The sequence below is a fragment of the Chiloscyllium punctatum genome, chromosome 3, assembly GCF_047496795.1.
Source record: "Chiloscyllium punctatum isolate Juve2018m chromosome 3, sChiPun1.3, whole genome shotgun sequence".
NCBI classification, from domain to species: domain Eukaryota; kingdom Metazoa; phylum Chordata; class Chondrichthyes; order Orectolobiformes; family Hemiscylliidae; genus Chiloscyllium; species Chiloscyllium punctatum.
The window spans coordinates 77122346-77137012 of record NC_092741.1 but is presented as its reverse complement, the minus strand read 5'-3'; the positions used below and the strand labels follow the sequence as shown (position 1 = coordinate 77137012).

At 38.9% G+C, this 14667-nt stretch overlaps 2 protein-coding genes across 4 annotated transcripts in view; one reads left to right on the top strand and one right to left on the bottom strand.

Moving 5' to 3' along the window:
* The window catches only part of nt5dc1 (5'-nucleotidase domain containing 1), a 554582-nt gene that overhangs the window by 214116 nt on the left and 325799 nt on the right, over window positions 1-14667 (top strand). The gene's annotated exons all lie outside the window — the stretch shown is intronic.
* LOC140453686 (uncharacterized) overlaps window positions 1-14667 on the bottom strand; it is a 60395-nt gene that overhangs the window by 42995 nt on the left and 2733 nt on the right. Inside the window, exons 3-4 of the mRNA XM_072548621.1 lie at window positions 9915-9986; window positions 3881-5712 (exon numbers count right to left, since the gene is read on the bottom strand). Coding sequence (XP_072404722.1) covers window positions 3881-5712; window positions 9915-9986 — 1904 coding nt within the window. The remainder of the gene's footprint in view (window positions 1-3880; window positions 5713-9914; window positions 9987-14667) is intronic.

Below are 14667 nucleotides of genomic sequence, written 5' to 3'. Positions count from 1 at the left end.
GCCTCGCAGCGCCAGAGACCCGGTTCAATTCCCGCCTCAGGCGACTGACTGTGTGGAGTTTGCACGTTTTCCCCGTGTCTGCGTGGGTTTCCTCCGGGTGCTCCGGTTTCCTCCCACAGTCCAAAAATGTGCAGGTCAGGTGAATTGGCCATGCTAAATTGCCCGTAGTGTTAGGTAAGGGGTAAATGTAGGGATATGGGTGGGTTGCGCTTCGGCGGGGCAGTGTGGACTTGTTGGGCCGAAGGGCCTGTTTCCACACTGTAAGTAATCTAATCTAATTCACCTAACCTGCACATCTTTGGACTGTGGGAGGAAACCCACGCAGACACAGGCAGAATGTACAAGTTCCACACAGAGAGCTGCCTGAGGCTGGAATCAAACGTGGGTGCCTTGTGCTGGGAGGCAGCAGAGCTAACTACTGTACCACCCCATTTGCCAACAATTGGCCCATATCTCTTTAAACCCTTCCTATTCATATACCCATCTAAATGTTATAGTTGTACCAGCCTCCACCACTTCCTCTGCAGCTCATCCCATACACACAGCACTCTCTGTGTTACAAAGTTGCTCATTAGGTCCTTTTTAAATCTTTCCCCTGTCACCTTAAACCTATGCCCTCTAGGCTTGGACTCCCCTAAACTGTGGGAAAGACCTTGGCTATTTACTCTATCCATGGCCCTCATGATATACACTTCTTTAAGGTCACCACTTAGCCTCTGACCCTCTAGGGAAAACAGCCCCAACCTATTCAGCCTCTCCCTATAACTCAAACCCTCCAACCTTGACTGTTGGTTCATTTATTCCTTCTCATTGTCAAAGATTATCTTGGATAATGGGAAACTCACATATGAGTGATTAAAATCTAAGAGTTCAAGAAAAACTAGAAAAAGAAAGTATTTAGCAACCTGAAAGGAACTTTCCATAACATAGAATGTTAGCAATTATCGATAAGCCTGTTGCTTTCTCTTCTGGTAAGATGCCTGACCTCTTCGCAGTCAGTGAAAAATGAAGAGTGCATCATGCAAAGAAATGTAGATACCAAGTAATAAACCATCATTCTGTGTATATGCAATATTCCTAGTTGAATCTTTTGAGAATGCTTCCTTGAAAAATGTTGGTTCTGAGGCTGCTATTCCTGAATGAACTACTGTTACATTTAGATAAAGACTGAGAAAGACTTAAGACTATTGTCTTCAGCCCCCTACCGTGAATGCTATCCCCTCAGCATCTTGCATTGAAATGGTGTGAGTGCAACATAGCTATTAAACTTGACTCCGAATTGAACTTCCAAACAGGATCATGTCCTCTTGCATGTAAAAGTTGACTTGTTTCAGTAAATTGTCTTGCCAGTGAATGTGATTGACAACCCACTCATCCAAAGCCAATGTACCACAGAAGTGACCAGTTGAGGATCTCCTGCCCTCCACTGGCATTTAGTTAATGGTGGTGATGGGTGGGACAGTCTGCTTTTTGGAGAACCAGCTGCCTAAGCTGTGAGTGTCTTCTGGCAGATTGTGGGAGTGAGGGCACCTTCCTCTTTGGCTACTTTTTGTTTCACAATGTGATTTCCTGATGTCAAAGGCTACCCCATTGGCAAGTGAATAGCCTTATCAATTGCTCTGTGATATAATTCCTGACCCTAACATGTGGAGATACTGTCAGAGCTGTAAGTTCATAAAATTGCCTTTTGCATTGGGGTGATAATATTCGTTTTATTTTCCTATTTTTGAATCTGTTTTTATTTACTTCCTTCTGCCGTCATGGCTTTTGTGTGCATCACTTCATTATCAGCTGAGCAAACAGACATTTAGGGCCAATTAGTACTGTACTCATATTACACTGCTGTATGTGCAAAATGTTTGTACTTTATTAGGCTCTTGAGTCGGATTTCAGAGGTGGAGCCATTTTAATATTTGACTCAGTTCATTCTCGTTTGTGGAAATGCCCAACAGCTACCTGCCCTTCATCCCTACCTTTGTTTGTGGGCTGTGGGTGTTACTGGCTCAGCCAGCATTTATTGCCCATCTTTAATTGCTCCGAGGGAAGTCAAGAGTCAGTCACATTGCTGTGGGACTGGAGTCACATGTAGACCAAAGCAGGTAAGGATGGTAGATTTTCTTCCCGAAAGGTCATTGGTCACATGGTCACCATTTAACCAGTTTTTTTCAAACTAAATGTTTAAGTTGTAAGCAGAAACCTTGGCAGGTTACCAGGCAACACAGGGTTTCCTAAGATTGATTACCTTAGTTCTTCACCTTTTTTGAAGTCTTTGGAAAGTTCTGACCGAAAGCCAAACGCAGTTTCAGCGGGATCAAAAAGTGTGGTGCTGGAAAAGCACAGCCGATCAGGCAGCATCCGTGGAGCAGGAGTGGTGACGTTTCAAGCATAAGCTCTTCACGTTCCTGATGAAGGGCTTCTGCTCGAAACGTCGATTCTCCTGCACCTTGGATGCTGTCTAACCGGCTATGCATTTCTAGCGCCACATTCTTTGGCTCTGATCTCCAGCATCTGCAGTCCTCACTTTCTCCGAGTAGTTTTAGCAGGCGTGAGCCCCACTGGGTCCAGAATGTTCAGCTGGGCACTGCACTTGCTTCGCAGTAAAGTGCTTTGGGATGTCCTAAAATTACAAAATGAAGTTCTTTCTTGAGGATGCCTTATGCTCAAATGGGCACAAACTTCTCTCAATCAAAAGGCGAAATGCAGGGAAAATGAGATGAAAAGTCAGCTTCACTCCTGCACCAGTGCAGCGTCAATATGTATCTTCTAATAAACCTTACTAATTTGTGGCTGTGTTATTAGCTATTTTCCATAATTTATATTGAATAGAAGTGAGTAACACAGTAGCATCATAAACAATTTTATTAGTGTTTTTATATATAAAATACAAAATTTGAAATAATGAACAGCTTTGTGGCTATAAATGCAATCCATTGCAACTTCACTTCTCAAGGTGTTCTGACAGGAGAACTTTGTGTTTATACATTACCTTTATAATTTGCTATTCAAATGTGCAACATTGATTTCTATTGCTCCAGTCAATGCAGTTGCATCAATGTTAACAAAAGCACCTTCCTGCCATTTAATTGTAACATAATTAAACAATAGATTTAGAATTTATCACTTTTGTAACATAACTATCAAATAGATTGTTTTTGAATAGTTCTGTGCAGCTAACAGGAATCTTTTTTATAATTTCGAATTACTTTGTGCCATTTCAATATACAACACAATGTGAGAAAATAAATTTGTCATTTGCATATTCTGGAAAATTGCCATTTAGTCATTTGGCGTGAGACTTTGTATTTCCTGGCTGCCACAAACAGTGTCTCCACATTATATTTCTTTGCAAACAATTTTAGGTTTCATTTGAAGGGACTCTGATATTTCCCACTGCAATGAATTTAAGTACTTCAATTAGTGATGTGGTAAGCTAATATTTGGTATAGAATTTTAAAACTTTGAAGCAATATGTTCTAACCACATCATATGGAATAGTAAGAATTCTCAGTTCCTTTTCTCTAAGTTGACGTGGGGATTACTGGCATTGAATCCACTTTAAAACTGTAGTACTTAAGTGACAATTACAGTGTACTTCCTATGAACTACTGTTTCACCCAAAACCTATGCCATAAAAGTAAGAGGCAGTAATGGGGCAATTTGATAACCTTTAGACTGGAGCAAACAGTGAGCAGGACTTGCACTATGTCTGACTTAATGACTCCAGTGAGAAAGCCACACTTCTTTCATTGTTAGGCCTTGCTGAAATACTTGGTGTGAGCTGTCAGCACTAAGCAGGAGAGTTGTCAGCTCATCGCTTTGGTGGGTTTGGGGAGGATGTGTTGGGGGTTCATTTTGGACGGAATGTGATTGATGTACATCAAAATGTCTGACTAATTAAAAACCCAGAGAATGAAGAATGCATATAATCGGAGGAATATAAACCATTGGACTCCTCTGAAGGTAACTGAACAGAGACCTCGTCATGTTCATATAATTGTATTATAGCACTTCCTGAAGCTTGATCAACATAACCTTCTGTATAATCATCGTATGTGTACATCACAGGTTCATTATTTTTGAACAGTCCAATCCAAACATTTCCTCCTTTTACTTGTATATGATAAGAAAATTGATAGATGCCTGGTATTTGACATGTAAATATGCCAGTCATGGGATCATAATTGTTGTTTTGATTAGCCACTATTTTGTTGAAAGCTATTGGCTGTCTTACAGATGGAAATGACTCTAAAAGAATAGCTGTGAAAGCTGGATATGATCTCATGACATCCGGTGTTACGAAACCATTATAGCCTCCATATTTCCCGGGATTCACAACTTCTCCTGGCCGTCCTGGTGGACCAGGGAGTCCAGGTGGGCCTGGAGGGCCGGGTGCTCCTGGTGGGCCTGGTGGCCCATACAGATTCTTTTCATTAAGACTAGAAGAAAAACCTGGTGGTCCAGGAGGACCTGGAGGTCCTGGGTCTCCTTTCTCTCCAGGGAATCCGGGTGGACCTGGAAATCCGGGTAGACCTTTTGGGCCTGGGGGTCCGGCAGGTCCATTTAATCCAACTTCACCTCGGAATCCTGGTGGCCCTGGACGACCTGGAAGGCCACTGTCCCCAGGCTTCCCAGTTGGCCCGACAGGTCCGATGGCGCCTTTTTGACCAGGTGGTCCCATTGGGCCGACTGCGCCCGGTATACCAGGTTCTCCTGGAATTCCTGATTTTCCTGGGGCACCCCCAGGGCCTATTGCACCCTTTGGACCTGGGTACCCTTGCGCTCCAGGTGGACCTGACATGCCCTTTTGTCCTGGTGCACCTGGTAGACCAGGTGCACCTCTCAAACCTTGTGGCCCAGGTGGGCCAGTTGATCCAGAAATTCCTGAGCTTCCTGGGCTGCCAGGATCACCTTTCTCCCCTTTCTCTCCACGATATCCAGCTAGACCTGGGGCACCAGGTTCCCCTTTAAGTCCCTGTGGGCCTGGCCTTCCAAAACCAGGAAGTCCAGCAGCTCCAGGCTGACCTGGTGCACCAGGAGGCCCCTTGGGTCCAGGAGTACCTGGCAACCCTGGTGTGCCATCCGCTCCAGGCTTTCCGATTCCTGATGGCCCAGGTAATCCTGGGGGGCCTCTCTGACCTGGGATTCCTGAATCTCCAGGTGGACCTGCTGTGCCTTTTTCGCCCTTTGCTCCTGGTAAACCAGCAGGACCAGAGGGTCCTGGTTTCCCATATCCTGGTTCACCGCGCATTCCTTGTGGTCCTTGTTGCCCTGGAAGACCTCTTGCCCCTGGCTGTCCTGGAATTCCAACTCCTTTTTCTCCTTTTGCACCAAGGGGACCAGGATACCCTCGTTCCCCTTTCGCTCCGGGTGCTCCTGCCGGCCCTGTAGACCCAGCAGGCCCTGGTGGGCCTGGTTTACCAGGATATGAAATTCCAGCTGACCCAGGATACCCTCTAGGTCCTGGCTGTCCTTTTGGTCCTTGCATTCCATGAGGTCCCATGCTACCTTTGGAGCCAGGAGGTCCTCTTTCTCCTGACTTTCCTGGTGCTCCCGGAACACCAGGTTTTCCAATTCCTGGCATCCCCTGGGATCCTGGTCGTCCTGGAAGACCAGGTTGTCCTGGCTGTCCAACTCCTGACTTTCCTGGATATCCTGGAGGGCCTGGAGGGCCACGTGGCCCGGGAGGACCCTGTGGTCCACGGTGCCATCTCACTGTTAATATCAATAAAGAAAGAAGAGATCTCATTTAAATTATAATATGTGGTTAAGTGTTTGAAAGTTCCCTAATTGGAACTGCAAAACTGATATCACAGATATCCTCCTGTTAGTTTATACATTTTGAAAAATAGTTATTTTGAACAATGCTTTTTGTTTGCAGAGATCTTAAAAAAAATTGAGAAATTGAGCTATACCAGTAAGTGCGCGGTCAGATGTTAGAAACACTTTTGTCAAGGAATATTGGGGAAGATGTGGGATTGAATTTGAAAAACTCAATTGCAGTTGCTGGCAAAATGGGATTTCTTCAGAATAGACTTAAGTTTGTGTCTTAAAGTTCACATGGGATGCTTTTTGCAGCTATGCAATTAAGCAAAATTAATTACATAGTAGTGTTTGTTCAGACTACTGAAGGAAACCAAATTTGTGTATTTGTTTTATTTTGCCAATAATGAATGCATCTGTGCTTTTCTTTTGTGGTTGCCAAGATTGCATCAGCCCACAAATTAAATAAATTTATATACCAAGAGAAAAGCCAATATTTTCATTCTCTTTTATGTTCTCGAAGACCATGTTTTATTACCATATATATTGTTTGTAGTTTTATATTGCAAATATTTTGTTTAATGTGCTTTGGTAAATAGTTCCTTCAAGTTACATTGAGTGTCCAGCCCAGTTGGTTTAAACCAATCTTTAAGCTCATTGCAAGCCTCCTCCCAACTCTCTTTATCTACCACCTCAATATTATACACCTATTCTTTATTTCTCAGGCATTTTCCTTGAATATGCTCTGATATCTGCCTCAAAAGGTCAGAGGGTTTGAAGTATGAGGAGAGGCTGAATAGGCTGGGGCTATTTTCTCTGGAGCATCGGAGGCAGAGAGGTGACCTTATGGGCCAAATAGTGGCAAATGGGACTGGATTAATTTAGGATATCTGGTTGGCATGGACAAGTTGGACTAAAGGATCTGTTTCCATAGTATACATCTCTCTGACTGTATGATCACATATTTCACATTCTTACCACTTTTTGGTAAGGGGTACTTTTCTAGAATTCCTTGTTTCATTTATTAGTTACTGTTTTATATTTATAAGCTCCAACTTTGAACTCTTGCATATATATGAAAGCTTATATATATAGATTACCTTTCCAAAATATTTCATTATTTTCGAGCTCATATCCCTGTCTCTGAACCCAAAGCTCCATATTCAAGTGCAACTACAGAGCTAGTTGGTCTTGAAGAGACAGAAGGTTGATAGTAATTCTTCTAATACATTCCCAATACTTCCCAAAGGAGGAAAAATATGAAGATACAAATGAAAGTCAAAAGTTCCCTTAAAGAGCTCTATCTTGTCATCACTCAATCTTCTTTTTGCTAGAGATAAGAACCCAGACCTGTTCAGCTTTTCTTAATAAATATATACCCTTGGTTTTGATATCAATGTCGCATATATTTTTTCCCACTTTCTCCTGTATCTTAATATCTACTTTGTAATAAGGAAATCAAATCTGCATCATATCCAAGGTGATCTAACTGTGGTATAAATGAGGTTTAACACAACGTATATGTTTTTCAGTTCTGTTGATATGGAAAATAAGCAAAATATTTTTTTTCTCATCTTTTTAAACCACATCATGACTTTTAGTGATCTGTGTATCTGTAACCCTTGTCTTTGTACCTTGTTTAGATTTTATCCATGGGAGGTGTGATCTCCTTATACTTTTGAGGACAATGCCATTGGTTAAAGGGATACACTTAATTTTAACACTGTGGTATGGAATATTTTGAAAATGGCAACATTGAAGGGTATGATGAAGTATGAAGCACTAATAGGATAATGTAACATATGTCAAGACTAGGATAGAGGAATCTGAGAGTGTTGTAGCAGTAGAAGGAGAGATAGCTGGATCTAAATAATTAAATTGATTTGCCGATATGTTTCATGCATTTTTATCACAGGATTGATGGGTATCATCACACATTAGTTGTCGTCATCAATTGTTGTGTAGTTATTTTATTGTATTTTCATTTGCACACTCCTTTATCTTTGCAGAATCAAATTACTGCAGATGCTGGATTCTGTTCTGAAAACAAAAAATGCAGAAGATCACAGCTGATCAATCAGCATCCATAGTGAGAAAGCAAGCTAATGTTTCAAGTCGACATGGCTCTTCATTCTGATGAAAACTTGTCTAGATTTGTAACAATAGCTTGTTTTCTCTCTATGGATGCCCCCTTATATCTTTGCTTTGATTTGCTGCTTTGAATTGTCAATAAAGAGTTTACAAAAATGTTGTGTTGCTACGTGATATGCAAAATATTATTGGGTACTTAACTATGGTGATTGAATAAATCAAATGATAGTTTTGTTAATTAATGCAGGCGTTTTAGTGATACCATTAAGTTTGTACCCTGCAGATGAACAAATTGATATGGAAACTGATTCTATGTTTTTTTTTATTACTGAAATGGTTAATGATACAGAGAGCAATTGTTGAAAAAGATTGCAGATTGTAATGACTGGTTTTGGGGTTATTAGGATTGATGCTGTTGAGAGGGTGGTTGTGAACATTGGCAGCAGGAGTCATAGCATTTAAGAATATGGTAGTTCAACCCCATGGTTGTTATGGAAATGCTATTTTGAGGTATCAAAATCTGATAGTTGTATGGGGTGACTTTCAAAGTATGGTTGTACCAAAGGGCTACAGACAGTTCAGAATGCAAAAGCATTGGAGAGGGATCTTGCAGGCTTTGGAAAGGGTTAAAATATGAGTTAAGATTTCACTTGTATTCTCTTGATTACAAAAGATTGAGGTTTTCACGATAATTAAATGTGAGGATCGATAGAAATTATGTCCTTTTGTTAGGAGTTCATGGGAGGGTCAAGCTTGCTCCAGAATGAGAGGCCATGTCTTAAAATTATGACTAATTTTTTCGGGGTTGATGTCAGGACGTAATTCTTCTCGTGATAGAAATTGGAAATCTGGAATTCTAACCCAGTAACCCCAGAGAAAAGTCTCTCACTCCTCCAAGAGGAAAGCCATTGAGGTTATGCCAATGGACAGCTCAGAACCTGAAATTGATAGATTTCTGCTACATCAGGATGATTAAGGATACAGAATCAAGGAATTGGCCTACTCCTGTTCCTATGGAGTAGCAGGAAGGGTAGCAAGTTACTGTTTGCAAAAGTTCTATTTGAGGCTGGTCATGGTGAGGAAGATTTTGTTTACATATTTAACAAATCTAGATATGTTTATTCGACTTTTTTCCTGCTTCCTTCTTGCATTTTCTTAATTCTCTGACATGACTGGACTTCTTTGCAATCAAGAATTGATGTAATTTTAATGTTTGTCAGACCTGACAACTTTTTAGCAGGAGATGTATACGTCTTAGAATGGGTCAGGTTGTGGTGGGAAAAGATTTCATAACAATAGTTGTTGAACAGTTGTGAATCTAATGCTAGTTGAACTCTGGATATCCTCCTGCACAAATATCACATTCCCAACTGTTTTTGGGATTCTGTTTCAAATTGTTCAAATGCTTTCAGCACTTTTCAAATCAGCACTGGCTAGGCAACTGTTGGAGTTGGGACCTGTCATGTGTCATGGATATGACTTCGGAGAAGTTGGAATGTATTTAGTAAAAGAAGAGGTGAAAATGGCAGTTACGGGCCTATGGAGTTAAGGATATATTTCCAGCAGGAAAAATTGGCCAAGGTAAAGGAAGAAGAGCTGGGAGAGTGAATGTGACTGCTCAACCCGTCTTTGAGGCTTCTAACCCGGGTAGCTCAGCCGGGTTTGACCCGGCGGTTCTGCCGACGGTCTCACCTTCGAGGGGGGGGCGCCCACCGTGCTCAGGCCGAATTTCGTGCATTTCTATCGGTGGGAAGTGGTCCAAACGGGAATGAGAGTGAATGTGACTGCTCTCTTTGGCAGTCTTAAAGTGGTTTATGGTACCATAAGCATAACCAAGCAATACACATTCTGAAAAACAGGTATGGATGACTCATTGAGAGTTAAGTAAATAACTCAGTTTAATTATGACAGGCATAATAAAAGTAGAAAATCATGATGGAAGGTTCTTGCCTCTTAAAAAACATGTGTAGATATACCAGATTTGTTGGCCCCCTACAGTATATCTCTGATAATGTAACTTAATGGTTTCTAAAATTCTCTTTGTAAAACGATCCATTTCTCACCTGTTGGAGAAGAGTTAATAGACACTCGATTTTCTTCTGAACTGTCCGAATCTCCATCACTGTATCGATAACCTGTTTTGGAAAAGTCAAGGAACACTGTGGACCTTTTTGAATCTTTCATTTGTTACTTTGGGTTCATGTACAAGCAGAAAAATAAAATCTGAGAATGGTAGTTGCCACAGAGTTTTTTTGGAGGGGGATTCTATGTAATAGCTGTCAGATGCGGTTGTTTTCAATCACATTATAAACAAATAGTGCAGTAACGTATGAAAGTAAGTGCTAAGTTACCTTGGTTGTACACACAATACATGTAACTTTAAGAGCTCATAATGTGTAAAGTATAATTAAAAGTTAGGTGTTTGTTGAAGCTTAATTTTAAGTTTTGTCGAAGGATAAAAAGGGAAACGGATGAAACACAGAATTGGGAAATAAAATGACAGCTAACATGCTTTTATACAATGTTCACACCTAGGCTTTTCAATGCTGACTGTAGTGTTTACTTTCTTCCTCAAGGTTCCTCCTAAGAAATTTCTTTGAAAAACTTCTCTCATAGAAAATGTTATTATAAGCATATCATTCTTTAAAAAATTAGGTAATGCGTTGAAGGTTTCATTATAATCATTCCTTTGTTATTAAAAATATTTTGATCAAGCTGTACATGAATAAAAAGTAAACAGAAAATTCAAAAAAAACCACCCGTGTTTTTTGATGGCTATTCTCAAAACAGGAGACTTGAACCTTTGAGCACGATTATTAAGAAAGACCCAAAATGGGCTGCCATGTAGCAACTGATTTTTGGTATATATGCACTCAGAATCATTTTAAACAAATTTATACTCATTTGCAAAAGACAGAAACCCAATTTATTTCATAAAACAAGGCAGTGGTTGAACATTCTGTTTTCAAATGTTTTTGGCACCAGCCCTGTAGAAATATTTGTCAGTTGTCTGAAATCCTTTGGTGCTAATGAAGTGATGGTCTAAATATATTTGGAGGCTTTTAAATGTTTTCACCATAACTAAATTCATGCTTTATGTTGAATTTAGTGTAGAAAGTCAAATATCTTGATTACTGACATTACTACCTTAACTTAATATTGCACTCGACTGTCTGCTGAGACTGTGTTTTAACCCACACCCTTCTGACTCAGGCAAGATTACTGTTTATTAAACCTTAGCAGCACAGTATTGCAATGCCTTGAATAATAATGATGATGCAAAGAATGATTTCCTATTTCTGTTTGTACACTCTTTGCGCCATTATGTTTGTCAGCAGGATTAGTGAAATGAATGGAATATTTTGACCAGTGTTAAAGTGGTTATATCTTCCAGACAGAACGTTCTAACTGTGTTCTACTTCTGAATTTAATTATTTTTGTTTCTGCTGGTACATAAAACCAATAGAATATTCTTAACTACAGTTTTGCAGCCATACACGAGTTGCACTTGAAGGGAACATTAAGTGCAGTGTTACATTTTATACTAACAACAAATATTTGCCATAAATCAAAAATAGTTTTAAAGTAGATTTTAAATATTTTGCATTATATTTCAGTATGTTTACTTTTCTTTATTTGTGCCCATTAATTTAACCTGCAGATATTTGAATATAAAAGCGACTAGGGGCTTGGGTGAAAGAATACATTATATTATCCAAGCAGGAACTAAGGTTGATGAAAACTTCCGAGGTAGTGATTAGTAATATCAACTAATTAGAAGATGAAATTTAAATTAGGAAAGTCCTTAAAAATATGGGTTGCTTAAGTTATGGCACCATAGTTATGTTTCTTATTTCAAATGCACTATATCTGTTTATTTTGTATAAAATTACAATCAACAGAATTTTCCATTTGTCTCCTCCTTCTTCAGTGGAAGTTTGGTACATATTGGTTTGTAAATTCCCGATTTGTTCAGCTCTAATTTATTGCTGGTTATGATTTTTAAAGCTTTTGAATCCATGAAGTTTAAAGTGACATGAACTTTTGAGTTAGCAACTTTGTGAAATATTACTATTTAAACCTTCACAATAACCATATCTACACTATTTAGTGTTGGCGCATTAATATGAAATTTTCTACTTCACTTGATATTTTTCTTGCATTGCTTTCTGTTTCTCATTCAGTTTCCTTTGTTGCTTGAAGTGAAAATCTAGATCAGCTGCTTTTTTCACTATCTCCTAGTAAGTGCACAAATGTCTCAGGCAATCTTTTCCCCTTTTAGGTATCCTACTACTTTTCTGCTCCTTCCCTTTAATGGCATGAGAGGCATCACAGACTTGCTAAGAATGCAAATGAAATTGTTTACTGCTACAGGTTTCTGCTGTACTTGAACTGGATGCTGCTCTTTACTGTAAATATTACACAACACAATCAGTTATATAAATAGAGGATACCCAAACAATAATTTTTTTTTAAATTTAGTTAGATTCCTGCATCTGTGGTAATCAGAACTGCATACAGTAATCCATCTATAGTTTGCCCTGCTAACTGAAATATATTCTATTATTAAGGATGTTACAGTGGGGCACTTGGGAAATCTGAAAGCAATAAGTCAGAATCAACAAGTTTTTTTATGAAGGGAGGTAGTATTTTGTTAAATTATTTGCATTCTTTAAGGAATTAAAAGACTGTGGAGAAAGTAGAACCTGATGGTGTTCAACGCTTTTATTTCTGGAAGGCACTTGACAAGGTGCCAAATCAAAAGTTGATATGCAAAATAAGAGCTTGTAGCATTAGAGACAACATCTTAGCATGGTTAGAGGACTGGCTCGCTAATAGCAAACAGAATTGACATAAATTTCGGGTTGGCAAGATATGACGAGCAGAGTACCAGTTAGCTCAATACATATCAATGATTTTGATTAAGGGACTGAGTGTATGGCTGCTCAATTTGCTAATGACATGAAGATAAGTTGTGAAGAGGACATGATGCAGAAAAAGGAAATAGATAGTATTCGTGAGTAAGGGGGAAAACTGGCAAATAAAGTCTGCATTCAAATGTTAACTTAACCCAATTTGACAGCAAGAAAAGTAGAAACATTATTTAAATGGAGAAAACTTGAAGAATTCAGAAATACAGATGGATCTGGATGACTTGGTATCTGAACCACTATATTGGTTCAGCAAGTGATTAGTGAGGCAAATAGAATATTGTCATTTATTGCAAGGAGATAGAAAGTAAAAGTAGTGATGTGTTTTTTTTCTGCTGTATAGTTTGTTGGAATGGCCACATCAGAAGTACTGTGGAAAGTTTTGATCTCCTTAAATTTTTAAAAAAGAAAAGGGCTGTAAATCCATTAGAAGTAGTTCAAAGAAAGTTCACTCATCTGGTGCCTGGGATAAGGGAGTTATCTTGAAAGGCTGGATTGACTGAGTCTGTATTCGTGGAGTTTGGAAGAATAAGAGGTGATCTTATCAAAACACACAAAGTCCTTAGGGGACTTGACGGAGTGGGTGTGAAGGGATATTTTCCTTATGGGAGAGACTAGACCTAAAGAACGCAATTTGAAAATAAGAGGTCACTCATTTAGGACAGAGATTAGAAAATTCATTTCTTTGAAGATTGACAGTCTTTGAAATTCTCTGGGAAAGAGAATGATGGAGGTAGAGTCATTGAATATTTTTAAGGAAGAGCTGATTGGTTTTTGACTAACAATGGAGTGAACAGGAATTGGGGCAGGCAGGAGAGTGGAAGTAAGGTCACAATCAGATGAGCCATGATTTTATTGAATGGAGCTCGTGTGATGGAGCCAATAACCCCTTTACTGCTCCTGATTGAAATATTTGTATGTTCATAAAAGTAATAATATGTCATTGTCAACAACACAGTTCACAACCTCTCACTGTGTATCTTGCTTATATTGTGTGTGCAAAAATTAAATTTGAAACAATTTTTAGGTGCAGCATTTAATTCTAAGTAGAAATTAACTGCCAAAAGGTTTCAGTTTCAGTGTCAGTGAAATATCCTCATCCTTTAGCATCAGTTCTCTGCAAACAGCTGTTGCTCATTACTATAATTTTGCCCCTAATGATCTAGTGTATCTAATAAGAGTTTCGTGAAAGGAAAGTACATTATCTTTAGTGTATTATCTTTCGTGTTCTCTACAATTAAAAAATATTTCTCCTCACTGAAACTTACAGTGGTCTGTATCTTCAGCTGAATCTTGATGGCATTAAAATAATTTGTAGTTTAAAGTTAGACTATATGTCTGATCCTATTTCCTTAAAATATTAGGCTTAATTTGTGCAAAAGGTGGATTGAGCTTTCAATATTTTATTGTCACACATAAAGGTAGACAAGTTCCACATTATTTTCTCTTCCCAATTTTTTTTGATGTTTTGGTAATTCTTCATAAATTTTGGGTAACTCACTGTAGGCAAATCTGAAAACTCCTGACCACTGTGCAGCAGAACCATGATCTCAGAGAATTTAAATGATTTGATGGTCATTAATAGAATATCAGATCATTAGACTTTTTTTTTCTAAATGGATAAATAATTGTATTCCAAATGTCACAGTATAATAGGAATTCTGTGCTGCAGTTGTACAGAGTCATTTGAGGATTAAAATAATTATTTTAGTTTTGAGTTGTCAAGGATGTGCAGCTTAGATTACAGCATAATATTGTTACATCTAGATTTCAATTCTTAAACTTATTTACAATCATAGGTTACATGAGACAACAATTTTGATCCAACAGTTGCTCAGTGCTTTGCTTACAATGTTTAAAGAGTTATTAAGCTCTTGCTATATTC